The sequence below is a fragment of the Centruroides vittatus genome, unplaced genomic scaffold (genome assembly GCF_030686945.1).
Source record: "Centruroides vittatus isolate TY-2023 unplaced genomic scaffold, ASM3068694v2 contig_452, whole genome shotgun sequence".
Lineage (NCBI taxonomy): Eukaryota > Metazoa > Arthropoda > Arachnida > Scorpiones > Buthidae > Centruroides > Centruroides vittatus.
The window spans coordinates 1,550,808-1,577,773 of record NW_027122248.1 but is presented as its reverse complement, the minus strand read 5'-3'; the positions used below and the strand labels follow the sequence as shown (position 1 = coordinate 1,577,773).

The 26,966-nt window shown below is 32.7% G+C and overlaps 1 protein-coding gene across 1 annotated transcript in view; it reads left to right on the top strand.

Annotated features, from left to right (window-relative positions):
• Positions 1-26,963, top strand: part of LOC136977200 (kinetochore protein Spc24-like) — a 31,695-nt gene extending 4,732 nt beyond the window's left edge. The window contains exons 2-5 of the mRNA XM_067272663.1: positions 1,704-1,876; positions 2,593-2,833; positions 15,277-15,353; positions 26,792-26,963. Coding sequence (XP_067128764.1) covers positions 1,720-1,876; positions 2,593-2,833; positions 15,277-15,353; positions 26,792-26,889 — 573 coding nt within the window. The 5' untranslated portion in view covers positions 1,704-1,719 and the 3' untranslated portion in view covers positions 26,890-26,963. The remainder of the gene's footprint in view (positions 1-1,703; positions 1,877-2,592; positions 2,834-15,276; positions 15,354-26,791) is intronic.
• Positions 26,964-26,966: the final 3 nt, after the last annotated feature.

Below are 26,966 nucleotides of genomic sequence, written 5' to 3'. Positions count from 1 at the left end.
TTCCCTCAGCAGAAGTGGAAGAGTTAAACATCTGAATTGAAACCATCGTAGAACAGAAGTGGTACGTTTCCGGACATGGGTTCCTAATCAAAATATTATGTACTCACTCTCCTCTACAAGTCCTAGAAGTTTGTAATGGGAATATCCGAACACCCTGTAAAAATCTTGTAACTCAAATACCACAAAGTATGAATTCTGAATTATATAATTCGTTTTTATTTTAAAAATCTAAGAGATTTTTTTCTATTCTAACTTTAAGATAATCATATTTCAGTGACTGATCTCAAAATTCCAATATTTTGAAATATAGTTCACCAGAAAGGCTTTAGTTTTAAGTATCTAAATACTAAAGTAGTTTAAGCAAATGATAATCTACTACAATATTTTCAGTTTTAATATTTTGCTATTTATGTTCAAAAGTTTTGTTCATTACTTATTTGTTTCTATAATACCTTTTTTTTTTTTATAGAAAATTTAATTTTTTTCTCCATGTGTATAAACTGTGTAAGATAACAGGCTTGAAATGCAAGAAAATTAGAGAGAATTTTGAGAGGAAACTGCATAAGAAAGGTCCAACGGACAAAGCTATCTGTGAATTGTTTTGATGAAAATTGTGCTCTGGGAACAACTTATCACTTTGAACTGTATAGAGACATTGATGGTCATCATGTGGAGCACTAATTTTTTGCAGTATATATTTTGAAATAAATATATTTTTCATATTTAAACCAGTTACTTGCAATTCCAATTATTTTTCAAAATTGATAGTGACTTTTGAGACACTCTGTATATATGTATATTAGGGGCATTCAAAATATTTCCAGAAAGTGGTTATTATTTGTGAACAGAATGCTTTAGGGTATTTATAATTTATTGATGTGAGTGTACATTTGTCAAGACTCAGTTTAAACTTAAGAAAACTTCATGCAGCTCTAAGAGAAAAAGACCTGTAAAAATTCATCATCCCATCTTGTTCCATCACTAATACACCAGTGCATTCTGCAAACTCTACCAGGGCAGTATTGTGTGAATACTGATGGGAGATTTTTAACACACCCTCCCTCTAGTCCAGATCTAGCTCATCAGACCTTTCTTATTCCCAAATTTATAAAAAGACATTAAAGGCATTTTCTGGCAGTTGATAGATCAAGTGAAATATTCGTAGTGCAATGGCTAGAATTAAAGGACACTGATTTCTACAATAGATGGGCTTAGAAGGGTGGTGACAACATATGGAAAAATGTTTAACTTAAATGGAATAAATGTTGAAAATAAAGTGCTAAATTCAATTTGCTGTCTTATTTACATTTTTCAGGAACTTTTTGAATGCCTTTTATGTGTATGTACTGTACAGTATATGTGTATGATATAGATTTAAATAATGAAATTTATTTTTGAAAATAATGTCATTTTTATGCATTGAAAATGAATGATTGTTTAATTTCAAAATAATTTATAATTACATACAACGATATATATTTTCTGTAATGCTTAAGTTTTACTATAATATTTTTCATATTCATTAGAAAAAAATAAAGTTTTGAACTACTTCAATGTATAGAGAATTTTAACTAAAATAATAATTAAGAATGTTTTATTTAGATGTTAGAATATTTTTTCTTACAGATCTATTCAAATATTTAATATCTCTCTTTAAAAGTTTTAATTTTTGATATTAACTGTACATTTTTTATTTTTAATAGTTTTAAAAAGAAAAGTATGGGAAATAACAAGATATTTACCCATTTAAGTGATGTAAACAAGCAATGGGAGAAGTTGAAGAATGAACTGCATTATGAAGTAAAGAATATACAAAATAGAAAACTTTCTGAGATATGTTGTTATGAAGAAGAAAAATTTAAAAAGGAATTAATTGGTATGACAATTAAATATAATTGTTTATTTCTATTTAATTTGTTAAACTTAAATATACAAAATTTATTAGTGTGCTTTATTTTTTGTTTTCAATGTTTTTGAGTTATTACTAGATCATTTTCAAGAGATTTTATGATGTAAATAAATGTTACTAGCAACTTGGAATAAAAGAAATATTGTTGTTAAACTAAGTAGTTTAATTGTAATTATAAAGATACTGTACACCACTGAATTTCCAGCAACTGATGATCTGACACAACTTTTAATTTGGACAAAATTATGAAAGGGAACTTGAAATTCCTGTGACCACCAGTATACTAGTATACTGGTGGTCACAGACGGCGTTATGCATAGGGTGCATTTACTTATATTATTTACACTGCACTTGTTGGTTATGATACTACAGTTTTGTGATATTTTTACTTTATTTTGCTTAAATTTAACCTTTAGCTATGGTTTCTAAGAGTCAGTAGTGGTGTCAGTCTGTATTGATCCAAGATAAAGTAGAACTTTTGAAAAAAATGGACTATGATATTTTGGTGTGCATTGACGAATTATTATTATAAACAACCACAGTTGGTCCAAAAAAAAATGATTAATTCATCAAGGTTATGGAACCAAGAGTGTCAGAAATTCAGTGGTGTATCTGTATAGGAATTAAGTATTTTTATATTTCATTATTTTATTTTAAATACAAGTTGTTATTTTTAAATATAGAACGAAAATTAACTTTGGAAAACAAGAGAGAATATTTGAGTAAAATTAAAAGGGATGATGTCGATGAGGAAAAGAAAGACCTTGATAAAGAAATAAAAGAAGTAATTATTTATTTAGAATCTTTGAAAGAGAAATATCAAAATATAGAAAGAAGTTTTGAAGAGAAACTAAACAAAAACAATGAATTATTGAATAAATTGAAAGAGTCAAGAAAAATTGGAAAAGAAATAATCAAACACAAGTATGAATTTTTTAATTTTATCTACTAGTAGTAGTACATTAGTACAGTACACTTGCTAATCTGAACCAATTTTGTTGTTAAATATTCCAGCTGAATACAAAAGAAAAATCATAGCTTATTTTCTAAGCCATGAAGAATTTGTAAAATTAATATGTACTACACATTTTAACATAAATACCACAATACTCTGCATGTAATCTATACCAACAATTTTCTAGTTCTGTTCCTGCAATGTTCTAACAATTTTTTGTACTTGCAGAGAATTGTTAGAACATTGCAGGAAGAGAACTTTGATATAACTTGTCATGTACTCACATCTCCAAATTTGCTGCTGAAAACATAACACTTAACTGGTATATAGTTTAGAAGATACTGTCTCAAACATTACTTTTTTCTCAATTTCTTTCATTTTATTTCCATTGGCAATTTATTGCAGATGTAATTATCAAATAAGTGAAATGAAAAAAATACAATATATAAGACAAACACCTAAACTGCATTAAATGTTGAAAATACAAAATTACCATCAAACAACAAAATTTATCATTTCATTTCTCTTTCATTTATCAAATAGCCTTAATAAAATGTGCAATGATAGTAATTATGGTAAATTTAAGTATGGAAATAAAATATATAATAATAATAACAGAAAGAGCTTAACCAGGCTAAGATTTATTGTTTAAGTCATCAGTGTTTCTTATGCAAAATGTTGGTTAGAAAAGTACTTAGTCTATAGCAAATTTTTCTTTTCTTTTGTACCTTTTCTGTCTTAAGCAGTCACTGCTCTAAAAATCACTTCCTAATTTCATGATGCCCTACGGGCCGTCCATAAATTATGTAAAGGCAATTTTGGCCATTCTAGACCCCCACCCACCTGTGTAAAAAATCGTAATATTTTCTTTGATCCCCTCTCCTTCCCTAACTTACGTAATATTTAGGCATGATTTTATAGAAAGATTTAAACAAAAAAATTTTTTTATGAAATCCTAAAAACCTTAGGTCCAAAATATAAAATTATTAATTAGTTAATTAATATGTACTATATTTATAAAAGACTTTAATGTGAACAAATTAAAAAATATAAAAATTTAATGAATTCAAATGAACAATTTATTTTAAGAACTTTATTTTTTAATTATTAACAATCTTATTATTATTATTATGTTGGGTTAAGTGAGATATACTCGGTTAACACCGATGGCTGTGTACTATGCCGGACCAAAGTCAAGGCATAGTAACCAAAACAGAAATTAAAGAAGTGTATCAGTGTGTGTGTCTGTATTCAGGAATTTTCTCACAATATGACATGTATTCAATATAGTGGCCATCTGTAGTGTGATGTATGTGTTTCTATTCAATTGTAATGTGCCCAGGCTTTTGTGTAGTGTGTGTGGTATGACACCTGTAGAGGAGAGGACAACAGGTACAATAAGCACCCTATCCATCCTCCACAGATGCCTTATTTCCTGGGCGAGTTCTGTGTACTTGCTGACTTTTTCAGTGCATGCGTTTTGTATATTGTGAGTGTTTGGAATGGATATGTCTATAATGTATGTAATTTTATTGTGTTTGTCAATGAGTGTTGTAAGGAACTGAGTCCGAACGTTATTTTTATTTTATTATTATTTCCGTTTTATTATCTTTTGTTTGGGGTTTATGTTTATTTAGGACGAAGGTTCCCCACCACTCTCTTGTTAGTAATGAAAAATGAAGATAAAACAACTCACGGAGAAATAAGCGCCGTAGGAAAAATCTTGCGCACTTGTGCTGCCCGGCGGAAGTAACAGTCCGCAGAAAAAAAAATGGAGGGGGGAGTCCCCACAATCACTAGTAGAGAAATACTTGATAAACCGTCTTAAACATCCCAGAAAATTATGATAAATATTTTGTAAACGGTTTATAAGCTTTGTCGGAAACTTAAAGCTGCCAGAAAAGAAAGTTAATGTTAGCAACTAAGTATGTAAATAAGGGGAGTAACCCAGCTCAAGTGTGACGTCACCTCACAGTATAAAACCCGTACGTTAACCGAAGAAGGAGAGGTGATTTCCAAACAGAGGTGAATTCCAAATCGAGGCGACTGTGAGAGCGAGGTAGATTCGAAAGCGAAGTATTTTCTGATAGAAGTCCAGATTGATAATTGGACGATCCAAGGTGCTAAAGAGGAGTTTGATTGACGATTTGACGATATCGAAAGTATTGAGGAAATAGTTTTCTTCGTATAGTGAGGTGACGGATAGACGTTTAATTAGTAAGAGATTTTGTTCATAGTTTCTAAGAATTTGATTGTCGAATTTCAAAGGGGAATTACTATTAAGTTAAGCTAAGTAGCTGAGTTTATTGTCAGGTTGACTTGTTGATTTTCGTTAATAAATTTGGTTTGGATTATTGATATTTGTACGTAGTACATTCTAGTTGCTAATTAAATATATCAGAACTTTTGATCTGACTTGATATTTATCGTTATTATTACTAATTTTTCGGTGCACGCTTAAAAGCCCAGGCCTGGCAAACTAATCTCGAATCCGCGTAAAGTACCCGTTAGGTTAACGGAAGTTTCACCGACCGTAATTATAATCGGTTTCCTAAGATACTAAAATTAAGTACTTTACAGTGTGATGTCTGGTCTGTTGTGGTAAATTGTTTTATCTGTGATTATGGCTCTGTCGTAGTACATTTTGTGCGTGTTGTTTTCCAATACTGTCTGTGGAATGTATTTGTAGTATGGTTTGTGGATGTCTACTAATTTATGTTTCTTTGCAAGCTCTTGATGTATTATATTTGCTACTTGATTATGTCTGTGTAAATAATCTGTCTGCCAAGAGCTTGTAACCAGAGGTGGTGTGTTGTATAGTTTCTGGCATGATGTGACATTTTCTGCATGTGTCATTTGTGAGTGTTGCATCTTTGAGTATGTGTTTTCTGTAGTTTTTAGTATTTATGACCTGATCCTGTATGGCGATCATGAATCCTTCCGTCTCCCCAAAGAGGCATCCCCGAGCTAACCAGCTGTTTGATGCAGTTTTGTCAACAAAATCATGGGCCAGATCATAAGGATGCCTACCATGGAGTGCCTTTCGAGCCCACGATTGCTTAATGGTATCTATGCTTTTTATATGTTGTGTTGTGTCCATATGATGTGAGCGTAAGTTTAATGGTGTGTTATTCGAGTCTGCTAGAGTTACTGCTTTATGTAATTGTGATGTTTCTTGTTTTTTGTAGAAAAACTCTCGCAGTGACTGTATTTGTTTGTAGTGAAGGTTAACTATGTCAATCAGGCCACGTCCGCCATCTTTACATGGAAGGGTTAATCTTTCTGTGGCGGATTTAGGATGATGCTGTTTATGCTTAGTAAGTGTTGTTCTTGTTTTCCTTTGGAGTTGCTCAAGATCTGTGTGAGTCCAATGAATAACTCCAAAAGAATATGTGAGTACTGGGATGACATATGTGTTTATTGCTTTAACTGTGTGTTTTGCATTTAACTGTGTTGTGAGAATAGCATTTAACCTACTTTGGTATTCTTTAATTAATTTTTACTTTATTTGTGCATGTTCTGTTAGTTTGGCCTGTTGGAATCCTAAATACTTGTAGAACTCGCCCTCTTCCATGGATTCAATAACGTCTCCATTTCCAAGCGCAAAATCTTCTTTCTTCAGGATTCCTTTTTTTATGTGAAGTGTTTTGCATTTATCTAGGCCAAATTCCATTTGTATGTCCTTGGTGTATGAATGTGTGATTTGTAGGAGTTGATGAAGTTGTTTTTGTGTGGATGCATAAAGTTTTATGTCATCCATGTACATGAGATGTGACAGTGTAAACTGTGTTGTTTTTTCATGTCTGATATTGTAACCATATTGCATGTTGTTTAACGTGTTGGATAATGGGTTCAGGGCTAAGCAGAAACAGAGAGGACTCAAGGAATCTCCTTGAAAAATTCCTCGCCTAATAAAAATTTGGTTTGTTTGTATGGAAGTGTTACTAACCCTGAGATGTAGTGTTGTTCTCCAGTGCTGCATAGTGTTTTGAAAGAATGTAATGAGTGATGGATGTATTTTGTACATGTGTAGAATATGTAGCAGCCAACTGTGTAGAACACTGTCGAATGCTTTTCTGTAGTCTATATATGCCATGTGTATGTTTCTGTGTTGTTTGGCAACCTTTTTGTTGTTCTGTAAGAATTATTATTATTATTATCATTATCATTAATCAACATCATAATATTCATTTTTATATTAATTTTAATTTTCACAAAATGATGCAAAAAACTTTGACAAATTGACTAGCTAGTGCATGTGTAAACAGAAACATCATACAAAATAAAACAAGAGAGAATAGAGAGAAACCACTTTCTGCTGCCATATTGATTACATCTTGGCTAAGACCAAGAAAATGAACTACATGCTGCTAAAATGTGCTAGGTGCACCTAGGGACTAAATCATAAAGCTTGTTAAACTCTTATAATGGGTTAATACAACCAATGCTATTTTACACAGCCTCTAGCTGGGGTCATGTAACTAGTAAAAATTCAGTAGCAAGTAAATTACTCTCTTCAAAGACAGTTTTCCATCAGAATATCAAAGTGCTGCAGAATTGTTTCTACTAATCCTCTCTGATTCTAGCAGAGCTCTTTCCTTTTCCACTATGTATTGTAGAAAAGGTTCTAAACTACTAAATCAGAACTACAAACATCAAGGCTAAACAACGGTTTCTACTTCTATCTACGGTTGTTTATATGCTACCACTAGGGATTGCAATTGCTGGATCCCTCATCCAGCAATCCAGCTGGATCCAGCGCATTCTTCGGCGTGCTGGATCCAGCGCTGCGGATCCGCAAATACTCAATTAACTTTCTAAATAATGGCGCAAACGTCTATGTTGTCGGAGTTGCCACTTTGCTACTTGTGCTATCGCTCGGCGGCGAGAGTGACGTTGCCGTTCAGTGTGGCAACCTGTGCTACACTTCTCTCTACACCGCACCGCCCGCCCTTCTGCCTCTGCTGATCTAATTGCCAGTTGATTTTCCGCTCTTGCTAAATAAAGTGTCTTTGCGCTAAATAAAATAAGTAACTTCTCTCCTAGTCCTGGTGCACAATTCTAATTTATGGTTGTTGTGACGTCAATGAATCACGTGACGGAACGATTTATGATTATTTGATGGCCCTGAAATCAACTAACATAGAGGCAGAAAGGGCCTTCTCTGCAGCGGGATATATATGCAGTTCATTAAGAAGTAGGTTTGGAGACAACACCATCATTACCATTTGTTTCTTGAGATCCTACTTCCAAAAAGTCAAAAAAATAACAGAAGTGATTGATTTAATTTTATTTAATCCTTTAAAATACTTTATTCAAGACAGGGCTAATATTTTATAACTTCTACTCTAATTCTATTAAGTAAGAGGTTTTAACGTTTATTCTACAAGTGGTTAGTGGGCTAGACTAGGCAATTTTATTGTGAAAATTAGTGAGAAACTGAGGCTACCTAGTTAGTTAAATAGTTAATTAAATTAATGAGTATCAGTATTTTAGATATATGATGATATGAATGTATGTGATTCATGATTGTGATAATAATAACTAACTACTAGACTACTACTAATTACTTATTCACTACTTTACTAACACGAATAATTAAATTAGTTATAAATAACTACAGACTGATATGTAGAGCCTATATAAGAAAACTGGTAAGACTGATAGCCACTTAGCCACTGATTATCTATCCTTACATTATTATAATATATTAATATAAATTAATTAGTAGAATTATCTTTGCTATTATTTAACTTTAGTTAGATTATAATTATAATGTAATCTTTAACATTTAAAGTTAATTATCTCTATCTCAAGTGTTAAACCGAACCAAAGTTCAGTTTACTACCTAAATGTGTAAGAAGTTTTACTGATTTATAGTGACAAGTCTAAATAATAAAACATTTTTTTTAAATACTTAAGAAACTTTTATTTCTTTAAAAAAAAAACATAAATTGCTGGATAGATAAATAGATAACACTTTATTGCACCAAAAATACGTCTGCGCTGGATCCAGCTGGAATGATGTTGGTCCAGCAAAAATCCAGCTGGATTGAAAACACTGCTGGATTGCAATCCCTAGCTACCACATTGCAATTACCCTACTATCTGTGAGCATTGCCCTGTAAACAAGGTTATCCCCAGGGTATATTTGGTGTCATCTGCTTCCTCCATGGATAACCATGCAGACATTAATATCTACACAGATGGGTCTAAAAGCCCCCTTTATGTTGGCTCAAGTATCTGTATCTTCCTCGAAACTGACATATTTTACCCAAAACATGTTAGAAGGTACAGATACCTCCTACATACCTCCATCTGTCAAGGTGAAGAAGATGCTGACTACTAAACTGTTCAGTGGGCCACTTCACTACCAAACAAAACTCTGTCTATCAACATTTAGGGGAACCTGGGGCGAAGCTAATGAAGAAGTTAAAACTATGTCAATAATAAAAGAAAAATAACAAAAATATTACATTATATCCTTTATTTATTATATTTGGCACATAATTATTTAAATTAGATAAAAAAAATCAATAATTTTGTATGAAAAATAAATCATTAAAAAAAAAGCTTGCCCACTTCCTATTCCTCCCCACACTTGGGGCAGAATGGAATATGAGATTATTGCTTAAATATTAGAAGAAAAATATTTGTCTTGTTGCTTACAAAACTCGCAAACTGCACAGAATCATCGTCACTGTCTAAACCTGCACAAGACATATGAGCCCATTTTTTGCATGCGACACATGAACACCAACCCTCAATCGACTGTGAGTAAGCCTCGGTGCAGTAAAGACAAGTCGTATCATCTTCTGAGTAATTGTCCCCTTGTTCTTTTTTACTAGACTTTGGTTTTTTCCTTTTACTTTTACTATTCCATTGTGCCCCAAAGCACATGCTTCTAAAAATCAAGAAGAGAAAAAGTTTATGATTACTTTTTGCATTATTTCATTCTAAAAATACAAACAAACAAATCTTTAATAAACTAGACTATATAAATGTGATTAAATCATAAAATAAACCATATACTTACATCATTTGAATGTTGATATACTGGTAATTTCATCAAAAAATCATGGCGCAAGGTTATATTGGTCAACATCGCAGCGAATCTCGGTAACCAAGTGTTCACATTCTGACATGTTGTCGCAATCTGAGTGTAGGTCAGCGAGCAAACCAATCCCTTCACCTATCTTTCATATGTAAATCATTTTTCCCATTCTGCCCTGGGTTCCCCTACAGTGATTCTCAGTCTGTCCTAAAAGCTCTATTAAATCTTAATTGCAATAGCAATAAAATCACATATATCCAGCACCATATTAAAAATCTTGTAAATAAGATAACTTTTATATTTGTTCCTGGACATACTGGCATACTTGGAAATGAAAAAGCCAACTTTGAGGCTAGGTCAGCTGCAAGGGACACTGACTTGGACTACACTCACATCCCTCTCTCACGTAGCAGCCTTAAAAATTATATTCATGACAATGTTATGCAAAAGTGGAATCAACAATGGTTGAGCAGTAAAACTGGTAGAATAGCAAGACTTTATTTTCCTGGTGTTGAATGCAGGTTCTCATCGCAACTTAGAGATTGAACATTTGCTACTGCTCAACTACTTACTGAGCATGATAATTTTAGAAGCTACCTGGCAATGTATAACCAGGCAAAAACTGCCTCTTGCTTTTGCTCTACAGTTTTCCTAGACACTGTTGCCCATATGATCTATCACTGTCCAATTTACAATCAACTTAGACTTATTCTGAAATTAGAAATCTTTACGCTTGGTTTCAGGTGGCTATGTCCACTCGATAAGCTTGTTCAGAAGCCACTGTTTGATGCTTTTTACAATTATGTTCAAAAATCATGGAAGAAAAACTATTTATAATTTTTAATATCTAATTTTACATTTTAGTTTTCACTAAAAGCCAAATACTAATTTTATGTTTACTTTGTATCATGTATTTTGGTTTATGTATTCTTAAGGAGGATGCACACATGCAGCGCGGCAAGGAAAAGTAGTGTCGCAAATGTGTCTTTGCCGCACAGCAGCACAACCACACAAGCTGCAATCCGTTTACATTTCGGCACATGCGTTCAGTATTCAAGATAGCAAACGATACCGACACTGCTGTTATTCATGTGTTTACAAATTTTGTTTTGTACGGCTTGCTTTATTTAGCTAGAAGATTTTGTCAACGATTCGAACAGAGATTTTGGATTAGAGAGATTTTCTTGGATCGAGAAAGAACTGGTGTACAAAATAGGCTTATTCCTTGATTAAAATCTCTCAATGAAGAATACTATTTCAAGTAAGATTCGATTGTTTTGTTCTTTGAATTACATTATATATGATTATTTGTGTAGAATTTGTGTTAAATTTATTATACTTTCCTCTTTATTCTGATGTTTGTTATCTCAGTTAACTGCGTTGAACTTTCTGCCATTAAAACACCATGTGGTTGTATTTTCTCACGTGACTACCAGATGAACTGTTATTGGCTGATAGAAATGCATCTTGGCGGTGGTTGCCACAAAAGATAGAATTCAACCAACTTTTGCGGCACAAAATCAACTTCTGCAGCTAGAAAAAGTGACGTCATTCTGCTGCTTTTCCTTGCCACGCTGCATGTGTGCATCTGGCTTTAGTGTTATACACCCATAGAAGTGGTGCACTTATTCTAATAAAAAAAAGAGAGAGAAACCACCGCATGGCCTTTTTCCCATGATAAAAAATGTGTAGGGCATGGGTCTGCTAGCATTATTATTCTATCACGTCACACGAGATGGCATTAGTACAACGAGAGTTGTTAATAGAAACCACCAAATTGAAGCCAAATTCAAAACTCCACCACTCAACGAGATCAAAAATAAAAATAAGAATATTAAGTAAGACAAGATCTATTACCTTCCTACCCCTAAGTAAGAAATCATAAGAAATCCTTGACCTCCACCTACCCCACATAATTTATGGATGGCCCCCTATTGTAAAAATTTGCAATATTTTTCAACAATATATTGTATAGCATTATTGAACTAATATGCAATTTCTTTAATAATGCACTAGATCAGTGGTTCCCAATCTTTTCTAGGATGCAGAACACTTTTGTGAGCAATTTTCTTTAGCGGAACACTTACCTATGTTAATATGAAATACATAAGCTTGTCATCAGTTATTTTATTAGAATTGAGCAGTTATGATTCAAAATCTCTACTCATATTATTAATGCCAATTCTAAGACAGGAAAAAATATACCTAAATAACTTTAATGGGAAACTTGTGCCTGATGTTTTTTACATATTTCATTCAGTTTTTATCATTGCCTTTATCTTATTCGAAACAGTAGTACACTCCATAAGTACGAGTCGTACATATATATTTAAGTTTATGAAAATTTTATGATTTTAATTTTTTGATATTCGGCGGCTCGAATACGATTGTACACTTTCCGATTTGCGACTAAATCTGTGGAACACTTGGAAGATGCTTACAGAACACCAGTGTTCCGCGGAACACTGGTTGGGAACCACTGCACTAGATGCTCAATTTATCATCTAATGAATGCTTTGGATTTAAAAATCAACTAAAGTGTTATTTCAGAAACCTGTTAGTGGTGTTTTTCCAAACTTATCACAACTTTAGTATATTATAACACACTTATTCTTTTTATTTATTTTTAACAAACTGATATCTGGATAACATATGTGATTTTTCCATTCAGAAAGTATGGCACATAAATTTCAGTCTGTTTTTAAGTATTAAGTTAATGGGAAGTTAATTTTAGTTTTTATTTAGTATTTAAATTAATATATATGTTACTGTGAACGATAGAAATTAGAGAATGTCAATATTCTCTGGTGATTGTCAACACATACTGGATACGTTGGTGAAACACCGAATATGTGGTTATATTATTATTCATTCGAACCATTGCCAGTATATGTCAACAAGCACAGATATGCTCTGGTGGAGGTTGAAACGACAAGCCAAGAAGAGACAGCCAGAGAGAAGCTACAAAAATGTCACATCTTTTGATCTCTCTTGCCAAATCCTCTGCTTCGATTGAGGTCATGTGCCATCTATTTGTTATACTCAAGAACACTGCTGTTTGTCAGTCTTATGCAAAGTTTGCTGGTGCGTGCAACGTTTGCTTAATTTTTATTTGTATATCCGATACCCTAATTTATATTGAATGACTACTGCAGTGAGCCATGATCTTTTTTTGAGGAGTTATGTGCATTAATTGTGAGTAAACAAGAAGACAATTGTTTTTATTTTTCTCAAGAAAAGTACTCTAAAATACTTTCTGAAGTGATTTCTGCTAAAACTAAGAGCAGTAACCTTTAGATTACAGACAATTAAAATGTTTTGACATTTAAAAAATTAATGATGAAGAGAAGTTAATTGTGCCATTGAAGCAGAAACCAGGAGAAACGAATATACAGTATTATGTTACCAATAATAAATTGTTCAGTGTTCTATTCGAAACACATCAGAATAGGCCATGGAGGAAGAACACATATGCTTAAAGAATTGCAAGTTAAATACAAAAATAATACATATGAGGTTGTAATGCTGTATTTAACTTTATGTGAACAATGTCAAATGAAACATAGTGCACTTAAGAAAGGTATCGTGAAACCAGTGGTCAGTTTGGAGTTAAACTCAACATGTCAAGTCGATTTGATAGACCTGCAGTCATACAGGGATGGTAATTACAAGTTTATAATGGTATATCAAGACCATTTAAAGAAGTTTGTTCAGTTACTACCTTTAAAAACTAAGACAGCCGAAGAAGTAGTTTATCACCTTCTTCAAATATTTTTAACATTTGGTGCACCAGCTATATTGCATATAGATAATGGTAGGGAATTCAGTAATCAAGTCATATCCGAACTATGCGCTATGTGGAAAGATGCTAAAATAGTTCACAGAAAGCCTCATCATAGTCAAACACAAGGCTCAGTTGAAAGGGCCAGTCAGGATATGTTAACTTCATGGGTGAATGATAACAATACAAATAAATGGTCAGATGGTTTTCCCTTTGTTCAATTTGCCAAGAAGATACCATGAAGGAATACGCCAGTCCTTATGAAGCCCTGTTTGGCATTAAACCAAAAAGAAGCATAGCATTGTCATCTTTGCCTGGTGAGCAAATTGAAAATATTGAAACTGAAGAACATTGAAGAAATTGTTAATACTTTTGAAGAAAATTTGAGCAGTGACCATACCGAAAACCATATTCCAAAGGAAAATATTGAAGAGGAGCTGCAACCTACCACGTCTTCATATCAAGCCTTGACTGAACAACTTGAGTTTATTTCTATAAAAAGAGTGGCCGCAAGAGAGAATCTTCTACTGCAAGTAACGAAAATGTTATGAACTTCAAAATGAAAATTTCCTCTTGCTCAAATTGGTGATAGTGTATGAATATAAGTCCCTGATAGCGACTGTGGTCATAGATGCCCAAAATGTGTTGGCGGTTGTTGTTGGAATAGAAGACTCTGACTTTTATAAATTAGCGAACAAAAATAGTACCTTCAAACAAAAATAGTACCTTCAATATACCTGCAATCAGTTCGTAATTTGTAAAGAAAAGTTATTTTCCGTAGATGAGATTTCTTCTCAAGAAATGTCACTGAGAGAACCAGCTGCAACTAATTCAAAAAGTGAAGGGCAAGGCTATACATGCTGTAATTGCAAAAAGAAATGTTCCATGACTAAATGCAGTTTTAAAAGCAAGGGACTCTTGTGCAATTCAAAATGTCAACAATCTTATTTATTGCAACAAAAAGTTGTTGCAATAAATAAGATTGTATAATGTTAATCACATAAGTTTTTTATTGGTAATTATTTTTTTTTTTTTCTAATTTAAAATGTACTGTTTGTTTTAGGTTCAACAGTTTATTTACATGTGCTGTTACTTAAGTTTTCTCCTATTTTGACATATATCATATATTAAAAAGTTGCATTCTTGTCTTAATGTAATAAAAATATTTTTATTCAACATTCACCATCAGTGCATGCTGAATGTTGACATTGGCCAGTGTAAGCGAGAAATAATGATATTTAGTAAATATTTCATTCATACACCAAGAGACTATGTGAATGCTGACATTCACTGGAGAATATTGACATTTGCCAGATATCGATCTTTCACAATAACATATACATGAATCATTTGGTTTAACATAAAGTGCTTTGAATAGTATTCAAAGCTGATTACTGGGAAACATTTATGTTCTTATCAAAAAGCAAGTAGACAAAAGAAATAAATCTATCAAAATAGTATGTAATCGAGAACCAAAATTATCTTCCCATCGTCCAAATAGATTGAGAATATTTTTTTTTAAATTTATGGTATAAATTAATTTATGTAAAATAATTGTTTTTTCACATTTCTTTTAGAAATAAAATTGCCTTATATACTCTTCTGACAAATATTAGATGGATTTATAACAGTAAGCCGAACGAACTAAAGGGCCGTATCCTTTTTTTTACGAAATATATTTCTTGAGTATTTTCTTGTATAATAATGATTATGATCTGAGTTTAATAATGAAAAATGAATAAATACACAGAGGTGCAGAGTATTTTTAGGATCAGAAATTTTCCCAAAAATAATTGCAATCAAAGCAAAGCAACAATTTAAGAATAAATAATTATTGCTATGTAGTTTGGAAAATTCAAATTAAATAAGTCTTCCATAAAATGTGCCACCCAGCACTAAAAAGAAATTACCAGAAAAATTTTTAAATTAAAAGGATGCTTTAAGTGTATATCATCATTATAAGATAGAATGTACAGTTATAAACTTGATGTAATACATTGATTAATGGAAATAAAATTGAAGTGGATGCCGATGCCACAAATGACTACTTTTAGCATGAGCAATAATTAAAAGACTTTTTGACAACTAAAAATACAATATTTCTCTATGATAATGACAATCATTCAATTATTTTTGGAAAATGTTTATATTTTTGCAAAAAGTTGGTACATTTGTTAAACTTTTTTTAGCATTTTTGACTTTCATTATTATTATTTGAAAATGCAACCTTATTTTTATGATGATTCAGAATATATTCGATATTAATATTTCTAATTTCATACTAAATCTACGAAAAAATATAAAAAGTAAAGGAAAATAATGTTTATAAAATGCTGATAAAACTTCTATTTAGGTATGTAATCAAGACATTTTGGTAAAAGTTTTTAAACGCAGTTTATTAATATCCAAATTTCCCGTGTGGGGAATGAATGAATATTCCGTTTTAATTCAGGCTGATACAAAGTTTCATCTATTAAATAAAGTTGAAAAGCATTTTGAAATAAAATTGGATTTTCTTTTTGGTTCTTTTTAGAGCTCTGTATCAAATTCGGTTTTTTAAAATTGAAAACTTGTTTGATAATGAAGAGGGACTTGTCCTTACTGTAAACACTCAACCGTGTACTGTACATAGGCAGTGATGTAACCAGTGACTGAACCAATCAGAAACCAAGTAAATGACATTTCAATTTTCTTTTTAACACACACATTTTCTGTGTGTTTTGGCAAATATTTCCAATTAATGTCTACAGGCTTAGCCGAGACAGTACTCCATTTAATCATAATGCTTTTGCAGCTATTGTCGTAATGTTAATTTTCTACCTTGTTTGTGCAATCAGACATATTCTGCACCTCAGTGAATCTAATTGTCAGAACATAGTGATGACTAATACTTGACTTCATGCATTCCTTGTCAACAAAATAACTCTAGAATGAGTAGTCCGATCTTGATGAAATTTTCTAGGACGACTCATCATCCCTCAAGGATGAACTGATTAAAATTTCAACTCTCAAAAATGATCCATTTTTGTAGAACTCGAGACAGGGGTCAAAACGGAGATCGGCGTTTTTCTTCAGTATGGATCATTTTTGAGAGTTGAAATTTTAATCAGTTCATCCTTGAGTGATGATGAGTCTTCTAGAAAATTTCATCAAGATCGGACTACTCATTCTAGAGTTATGATGTTGACAAGGAATGCATGAAGTAAAGTGTTAGTCGCTTCCTGCACGCACGTGTAGAAGCGTCATCTAGTGGTCGGAAAATATGACAAGCAGTAAAACGGTAATTTTGAAAGGTAAATGTTTTTGCTAACTAGACACAACAAATATAAAAAAGTTTTCTTTTTAAAATGTTACATTTATACAAAATCAGAGATTATTAAACTTGCTTGGTAGCTGCTTCCTGCACACCGGTGTGCATATATTTTGAGTCATGCGATCCTTATTTTTAATCAGTTTACAGGGCTGTAAATTGGCCACAAACATTTATTGTGATTAAAGTTATTGCTGGAAAAGCACGAATGGTGTGTTTTCTATTTTATCGTCAAATCTCGGGTTATTAAAAAGGAACTTTTTTGAGTTGGCTACTTTTGAGCTACTTTTTTGAAAATTTTGGCTACAAACACTAAACACATCTGGCAACACTGCCTTGAATCAGTGATTGTGCTCTTCAATGCCTAGACTTTCAATTGAGTTTGTTTTCTATTGCCAACTGCCAAATTTTGGAGTTCTGTTGTATTACAAAAGTAAACCATTTACAGTTTTGCTATGCCTCGTATGTCAAAAGAGCGTGATCAGGTTAGGCGTGAGCGTCAAAGGGAGCTCAAGAGACTCTCAAGAGCCAATCCCCGCAATGTGAGCAATCCTATTACAGTGCATGTTCAGGGCCTTGTAAATCACATTGACTTCAACTATCTCACAGAATACAGTGAAGAAATGATAAACTCAGGTTTACAGTTTGATGCAACTCTATCAGCTATTACTATTAACTCCTGCTAAAATTGCAACAGAGCTTCTCCAGATATGAAAGTCAACAGATCAGGAAGATGTAATCACTGTAAAAAATCAAGTTCTCTGCTAGAAAAAATATGAATCCTGGAGAAGTACCACCGGAATTGCAGGGTCTAACTTATATTGAACAGATGCCTATTGCTCAAATTCATCCAGTAATTACTTTATATAGAATCGGAGGTGCTCAATATTCCTACAGTGGTAACGTGATAAATTTTTGCCAGAGTATAGATTCTTATATTACAGAGCTTCCTGTTGATCCTCAATCTTTAGTAACAACAATAGTTTTTCAGAAAGAAATGCATGCTGGCATGGCAGAGTTTCATGCTCGTGCTGATAAGCTGCGAGCCGCATTTAAGTGGCTCAAAAGTCATAATATATATTATAGAAACATAAAAATATGTGAGAGAAATCTGAGAGCTATACCCTCCGATGGCTATATCAGTCAACTTCTTCCCTCTCTTCAGATTGATTCAGAGATAAATTTTGATTTGAATGAATTTGATGAAAGTTTCGTTCCTCTCATCGATACTATTGATCACGAGCATCATATTGCTAGAAGACTCAATTTAGCTTATCCTGAACTTGAAGGAACTCCTATCAATGAATTCAATGACGAGGGATATATAGCCAGAGCTTTCCCTTGCCTTTTTCCCACTGGAAATGGTAATTATCTCCAACCAAGAACAAAATCCTTGACAAGAGATGAGTACTTCCAAGTTTCTCATGGAATTCCATGATAAAAGGTTTGCTAGAGATCCCCGATTTCACTTCTTTGCAATGAATTCGATGATGCAACACCAGGCACTGCATTTTTCTGGAATTTATATACGTCATGCTAATCGTATTTGAATGTTGAACAAGTAAGGGAACAAATCAGTAATGATCCAAGTTTTCTTCAACAAATCATGATCTATACATCCAACCTTAGATCAACAAAGCCATATTGGAGCTCTTGATGTTCTGAACTTTTAGCAATGGTTGAGCAACTTGGTTGTCCCTCCGTTTTTTGGACACACTCAGCTGCTGATTATCATTGGCCCCATCTTTTCAAATTGTTAGCTCCTGATTGTGACCTTTTCTTCAATATCAGACGTCGAGCGTCAAACTCTCATGCACGATAATCCTCTCTTTTCCTTCACCTCCTATCTTAAGCCTTTTTCTATCCCCCCTCTTTTTATACCCAGGCAATACCTCTGAGTAGCCCTGGATCTTCATCCCCTGTATGCTATCGCTATCTTAGTCTCTTGGTTCTTCCAGCGTAGGAGTATTATTTTCGTGGAGAAAGTCTTGAAGCCAATTTTTGGAGTGACCGATTTTTGGTTTAGATTTGAGTGGCAACATAGAGGTAGTCCTCATTTGCATGGAGTTCTTTGGCTGAGAGATTGCCCCATACCTAACACAGAAAATTTCTCCGATGAAACAAAAGAACAAATCAAGGCATTTTTCAATAATCTTTGTGTTGCCATCAATCTGATATCTTCAGATGATAGGCCACAAATCCATCCTTCGAGAAGACTTTTTAGTGATGTTGCTGAGGATGGTAGGCTTCAGGATCTTGGCCATCTGATCAACACATTTCAATTGCACACAGTGTGTGGTGGACAGTGTCTCAGAGAGAAAGGTAGGAATAGACAATTGAAATGTAGGTATGATTTCCCCAAGCCTCTCCATGAAACGTGTGACATAGCTTCTCCCAGTGGTTATCCTCAATTTATTCCGAAGCAGAACAATGCTTGGTGTGCCAGATATAATCCTCTTCTCACTCAGATATGACGAGCCAACACTGACTTCACCCCAATTATTAGTCGGCAAGCTGTTCTGAATTATGTCGTCAAATATGCATCCAAAGGTGAAACAGCTTCCCCATCTTATAAGAATGTATTGGATGCCATAGTGACTAGCCAAACTGGTGATACCCGAGCAAAGTCCATAGTTCAGAAAATGATGATATCAACATTAGGTGAGCGGAACTATTCAGCTCAGGAAGTCATGCATGTTACAATGGGCTGGCCTTTATATTGTGCATCAAGAGATTTTATAACTCTCACAGTGAGGGATAATGATTGGAGTTTGATCCAATGTTTTGATTCAACATGCTGATGAAAATGTTCGGATTTGGCAGATTATAGTTGAAAAATATCAGAATCGACCAGAAGATTTTTTACCACAGTTGTCATTGATTGATTTTGCAAAGAGGTGGTATAAAAGAGGTGAATTTGTCGTAAGAAAGATGCAGTTGTCAGAATTTTTCCACGAATCAAGCTTGATACAGATCCTGACAAACGAGCAGTTTTACAAACTCCAATGCATTCTCTACATTCCATTCCATGGTGAGTTCTGCAGTATTCTTGATAGAATTGGGTGTGAAACATGGTTTGAGGCATATGAGAGGAGTGGCATTGGTGCGGTAGAACAATTACAGTTTCCACAGCCAGAGGAAGAAGGCTTTCTTCCTGAGTGGATTAATGAAGACAATATACAGGAGCCATTTATGATTGCTGCTGACTTTCAGAGGTACTGCTGTCGACACAACCTTAGGCCATAGATTGGTTGATTTATTTCATGATTGGAATTCCATGCCCTCTTTTATTCTGACTATGGATGATGTTTCTGAGTTCTTGAAGACATATAAGAATGCTCCAAGAAGGCGAGCAGAAATAGCTGACTGTCCCCAAGTTAACTTTTCATCTGACCAACGTTTAGTTTTAGATATTGTTGATAACCAAATAAAGTCTCTAACCCTTCAATCTATTCGTTGTGAGAAGAGATTGGTTATTCAAGGTAAGGCAAGATCTGGGAAAGCACTGTGATAAAGGAAATTGTTTAACGGGTCAGTTTAGCTATAGGACCTGATGCTATAAACGTTTGTGCTCCCACTGGAGCAGCAGCGATCAATATTGATGGCTTTACGATCCATTCTCTTTGTCTTCCTATCGTTAGTACGAAATTTCGATCTCTAAATAGAGAAGCTGCACAGAGGTTCCAGAATGAGACAAAGTTGCTCAAATTCATCATCATCGATGAAATGTCAATGATTGGTGCAAGAATGCTTTACATGATCGAGAGAAGATTGAGGGAGATAAACCCCAAGAAAGATGAGCCTTTTGGTGGATTCTTTATCTATTTGTTTGGTGATTTTTGTCAGCTTCCTCCTGTTAAAGATACTCCTCTCTATTCGAGTCTTTTTTTACGATGTAATGTTCCAACAAGGTAGATTTGCATTTGATTCTTTTGCGAAGTTCATTGAACTTAGTAATTCTCATAGACAAAATAGCGCAGATAGTTCTTTCGCAGATGTCTTACAACATCTAGCTTCGGGTGATTTCTCTGATACAGATCTGAACATTCTGACGAGCAAGAAATCGAGCCTATTTATCCAGAGATGAACTCGATCAGTTCCAAACGGCAGTAGAGCTATATCCAACAAACGAGCAAGTTAAACAAAGCAACGAAGACTATTTGCAGTCAACTGGGTACCCTATTGCTTATATAGCATCTGAAAACACTCCAGATATTGCCTCGCCTTCGTCCAAAGATGACTCAGCTCTTGGTCTCTCCAAGTATTTGAATCTCTCAGTTAATGCCAGAATCATGCTGAGAGTCAACTTATGGGTGCAAGGAGGTCTCGTCAATGGTTCACTAGGAACTATACGCTACATTATATATGCTCCTAATGCTCACCCTCCAGCTCTTCCTCTGTTTATTTTAGTGGAATTCGATAGCTATCAGGGACCTTTCATCTATGGTAATCTGTTTCCAATAATCCCCATAACATGCTCTTCGAACAATGGCAGTATATCACAATCTCGTAGACAGTTTCCCCTTACCTTAGCATACTGGATGACTATACATAAATCACAGGGATTAACTCTTCCAAAAATCAAAATAGGTATAGGTAAAAAAGAGACAGCTATCGGTCTTACCTATGTTGCATTGAGTTGAGTAAAAAAAAATAACTGACATAATATTTTTAAAGAGTTACAATAAATATTGCTACGAGTCAATCTGCAAGTCCAAGGCCCACAGTGATAGACAGAATTTCATGAGACATTGGCATAGCAATTAATTAATGGCTTATTCTGACTTTATATTTGTACCTTTAAATGATTCAATAAAAATCAAACATATTGTTGAGAACGAATGATTCTTTGTTTCTTTTTCCCCTCATAATCTAGAAAATAAAGGTGCAAGCAGCTTCGTTCCGACTACATGCTGATACAGCGTTACTTAACTAGTTTAATTTTATTTCCACTATATAATGTTTATTGTAAAATTTGATGTTTTTAAATACAAGACACTCAACTTAGATAAAAATTTTCAAAAATGAATAAATCGAAGTGAGTACAATAAAAAATATAGTCAAAAAATTATAGTGATTCTATACTTATGGCCATATTTATAACCAAGGATCAAGAGTTAGAGGTAAGTTAACCAATAAACATTTGCATACTAAAAAGTAAAGTGATTATTAATTGATAAACTTTTAACTCATGACCCTCAGTTGCAAATATCAGCATTATGGCACTAGAAAATTTATTTAAAATTTTAATTTTGCTTCAGTCTTTTATATAGTATTTAAAATTTTTGAGTTCTTTCTCTAGTCAATCATTTTGTTTAAGAGAACCATCGATGTCAAACCAGAATAATTAAATTTAGTTTCATATTTTAGAGAAAATGAAATTATTAATTTTTGTCTTTGCTCTCCGTAGTAGTATTTAGTCGAGTTTGATTTCAAGATTTTTAAGATTGCATATATTATAGTTAAAATCACTAATATACCTTATATAAATTGTATTTATATTTCATAGTTACTATGATAATTTGAAACGATTAAATTATTTTCTTATATTTGAGAATGCTTCTTTTTAATTAGTAAATGTCCTTAAAAATTGCATTTTATTATTAGCATGCAAGTTTATGTATCTGGACTATAGGCCAGAAATTACAGAATAATATATCATTTTTGTGTTTGTTTTTTCAGTGATAATGCATATACAGTCAAACCTGTTTTTATGCGCTCTTTTTATGTGCGATTTTTATTTGTGCGATTTTTTTAATGCGAATTTTTAATTTGTGCGGTATAGTTGGCGACTAGTCTCGTGCGATTCGTCATGTCTCACGTTGACTTATTATAGCTAAATAAACTTATTATAGCATAAATGCACTTATTATAGTAATATTATTGCATGAATATGCGAAAAATGAAATAATTTACTTTTTAAGTCAACAAAACACCACCTGGACAAAAATATGTAAAACAGACGATAGACCAGACGATGCAGTCAAGTGCTGACATCTGTTGTCAATAAATTCTATTTCGTACGGTTTTGAGTTATTTTCTATGTGAGACTTTTTTTATGCGGTCCCTGTTGACCGCATAAAAAAATTATTTTTTTAATTGTGTTGCGAAAACTATTATTTACAGCCATTCGTGAAGTTTCGTGAGATTTTTTTTAATGCGTTTTTTTTAATGCGGTCCCTATCCCCCGCATAAAAACAGGTTTGACTGTATTTAAAAGAACAAACAATTTTAGAAACACTGTAATGAAAGAGTTTCTTTAAAAACTTTGAAAATATTAATTTGATAAGTTTTTAAATGTTGGAAAGCATAGTTAGTTAAATTACATTAAATACTTACTAGCTTAGTTTTAAAAGCTAATTCTTTACTATAGTATAGAAAATGATATAATAGTTACTTGTTTACATGGATAGTGATCCTTTATTTCAGGTTTTTCTGAGAACAATTACTTTTTGATGCTATCTACATTGATCACCAAAGAATAATTTGGCATTGTTAACTCCAAAATAACCCACCAGTGAATAAAACCATAAACACTGGTAGTTGGACATGGATTTGTGCCTTGCCAATGGGTCACCTACATGGAGTTCTCTGGGTTTTCTTCGCCTACTGGGTTTGTAACTTCTAAATAGGGGCGAGTTTTTCATAGAAATTCCTCTCGGGAGGCATTTTCCTTGGCAGATTACCTGCAAGTTGCATTGCCATATACAAACAACCACTACCACCGAAATCTGTTTTATGTAGTTTTTTTTTTTTTTGGGTTGCAATTTGAAAAAATTGTAGACTTATAAATTCTGGACAGACAGATTGTCATTCGTTGTCTATCTGTCCTTCCTTAATCTTGAGAATGATGTTAGATAGGCCAAAGTTGAATAGATATGGAAAGCTTAGGGCAGAAGGTTCCAATTAACTATATAAGAACTTCCAAAACAAACTAGAAGTCATGTGATTTCAGTTCAAAAATTTTTCCCAGAATAGTGTTACATAGATGGCTGGCAAGACACTTGTTAGGAAAAGTATGACCTACAGGAGTAAGGCACTAATAATTTGAGATACAGAGCATATATTTTAAATTAAATAAATTTTTAAAATTGCAGCCCAGCATTGTGATTATGTCACAATAAATATTTGCTCGTTTTTAATTTATTTTCAATTCTCAGGTAAAAATTAGTCATATGTAACCAAATGATAGTCGTCCTGATTAATGATTAATAAAAACTACTATCATATGTTGTAATTATTGAATTAAGGGAGAATAAATGTTCATGCATTCCACAGTAACATATTAGTAATGAGTTGTAAAAATATCTTATGCCATTACTTTCAAGCATTGGATGTATTGTCTGTCGTAATCAGATCGACGTCTTCCTGGACGGCATCTCTATATCTTTTCTCTGGTCTTGGAGCATTTGTCTGGTTTGTTTTGTATCTGCTGTAGTTTCTACAGAGTAAGTCATAGTTGTCTAATAACTGCTTTGTAAATTCTTGTTTTAGTTTTGGTGCATAGGTGCTTATTTCTCCAGGCAAGGTTATTTGGGTATCCTCCAACTTTTGGTGCATTACTTACTTTATCTTGTATTCTCCCTTCCCACTTGACCTCTTGTTTGAGGTACTTAAATCCTGAAACTTACCATGCGATATTTCTGTCTAGTTATGGTTTATGTCGTAGTAGTTTATTTGATATTGTCATACATCTGTTTTAGATTAAGTTAACCTAAGCATCTCAGCAATATTAAATCTAAAAATTTTGTCGTCTTTCAATAGTTTGTCAAGTTGATTTAGTGGTTTCTTTACGTTAGTCTCGGTTTTGGAAATGTAGCATAGCACTTTTAATGATAATGATATACAAATCTTTTTGATTTAATTCCCCTCTATTATTTTATTTATCAACTAAGATATGAATGAAACGTCGAATAATGGGCTTAAAAACAACAAAATAGTGAGTCGCCTTGTTTTGTTCCTAATATTACTTTTTGTTGTATATTTGCTATTTTGGTATATTTTGCAAATTGTTTGTGTTAATTTCACTAGTATATATTTAATTTTTAGTGTCAATAGATCTATAAATTTCTGTTAAATTTTGTTTAATTGACAGAATATAATGATGCCATGGCATTATTAAATATATTCCTTACAATCTTCTTAAAGTAATTGTATGCTTTTCTGGTAGATTTTTTTTTTACCCCCTTTTTAAAACAGGAATTGGTATTTCATAATTCTGATCATCTGGCATAATTTTGTCATGTAAAGTTTTGTCAAACAGTTCTTTCAAATTTTGGATATCATTATTCCTCCGTATTTTGTTAGTAACCAGGACAAGATAAAATCATTAAAGAACAAAGCTCATTTGTTAACGTTTCAAGATTGTGGCATGCGTGATTACTAATTTTTGTTTCTGTCTAATTTGTTCTGAGGAAGTCTGTGTTGTTTGGAATTATCTGTGTACAAATTTTAAAAATAATCTAATTCCTCCGTTCTTACGATCAGAATTTTCACTAGCTCTTTTTTACTTTGACTCTTCATTTGTCTTTGTTGTCCATAAAAATCATATTCCAAAATTTATCATTTGCTAGCTTATCTTTTAGATTTTTATATTATTTCGGTAGTTTTTCTAAAGTGAATATTTCTTTTTTTGTTGGTTTTTTAGATTTCTGTTTAACTGGGATATTTGTTTTTCTATGCTCCCATTTTTTTTGTGCCTAATATTTCAGCAACTGCACATTGAATGTTTTCTTAGAGCAATCTATGCTTAGAGTTTCCTTAAAGTAGGTAATTAGAAATATAAAAGTTTGATTTTATATATATTTTTGTTTAAAAAAATGGATAGGAAAACCTAATGACTTATATTTTGCTAGTGATAGGCCACGGTGAGTTCCACGGTGAGTTAGTAATTTTATCTTGCATAGTTGTCCAGTTGTAAGCTCTTCTAGTTCTTTAGCAATAAACTTTAATGTTTAACGGAGTCGACTGCCAGCTGGTTTCTGTGATGTTCCAGCGTTAGCCAAGTTGAATGACATCATCCTTTCATGCATCCCCACAATGATAAAGATGCAGGTAGGATTTTGAGGGGTTTATACTTCTAAAACAAAATGTTTTATATTCCTGTTTAAATACTAAAATATATTTGGATTTTGTTTGCTACGATAACTTTCAAATGGTTATTATGGGTAATGATGGGAAATCTGATGAAATTATAGTATATTACGGTTAGACTAGATTTACGGTTAAAGAAAAAATATTATAGATTTTTATATTTATCAGAATAATTTTAATTAAATATTTATATTTCTGTGATTTTCTTATTTTAGAGAGAATTGTCTTAAACTTTTAATGTTATAAGAAATTGACTTTAACTTAAAATGCAACAATTTTTCTGCTAAACTAAAAACAAAATAATGACTCTTATGCTAATTAAGATGTGGAAAAACAAGCTACAAGTCTCAATTTGTTTCAAGATTATTTCATATTGAAATTATCATAAATTGTTGGGCTGAATTTGAACTTGTTACCACTTTTAGACATCAAAAATGATTAGTGATAATTGGAAAAAGCTGCATTGAGGATGATAGGTCAGAAGAGCATATAAATCAAAACATGAATTTCATGAATGAAAGAAGAGAGAATTTTTTTCCTATGCAAAAGTTCGGAGTAAAATAAACATTAAGGATGATTGATAAATATGATGATAAGTAATAATTTCTTGATATTCTTGATAAATTAAACCTTTATTTTAGATATATGTCTGCCATTTTAGTAGATCATTTCCTTAATCATCAAATTAGTAATATTACAGAAGAAAGAAATCGCATCGTTTTCTTTCAATTTGGAGACCGATTCGGAATTTTTTATCGTCAATTATTTGTGGGATCAGGTAAAATAATTAGCGTTCGAGTTTTTGTCACGACAATATTATATTATTCTGACAAACATTTAATAAAACAACTTTCTAAACCAGTC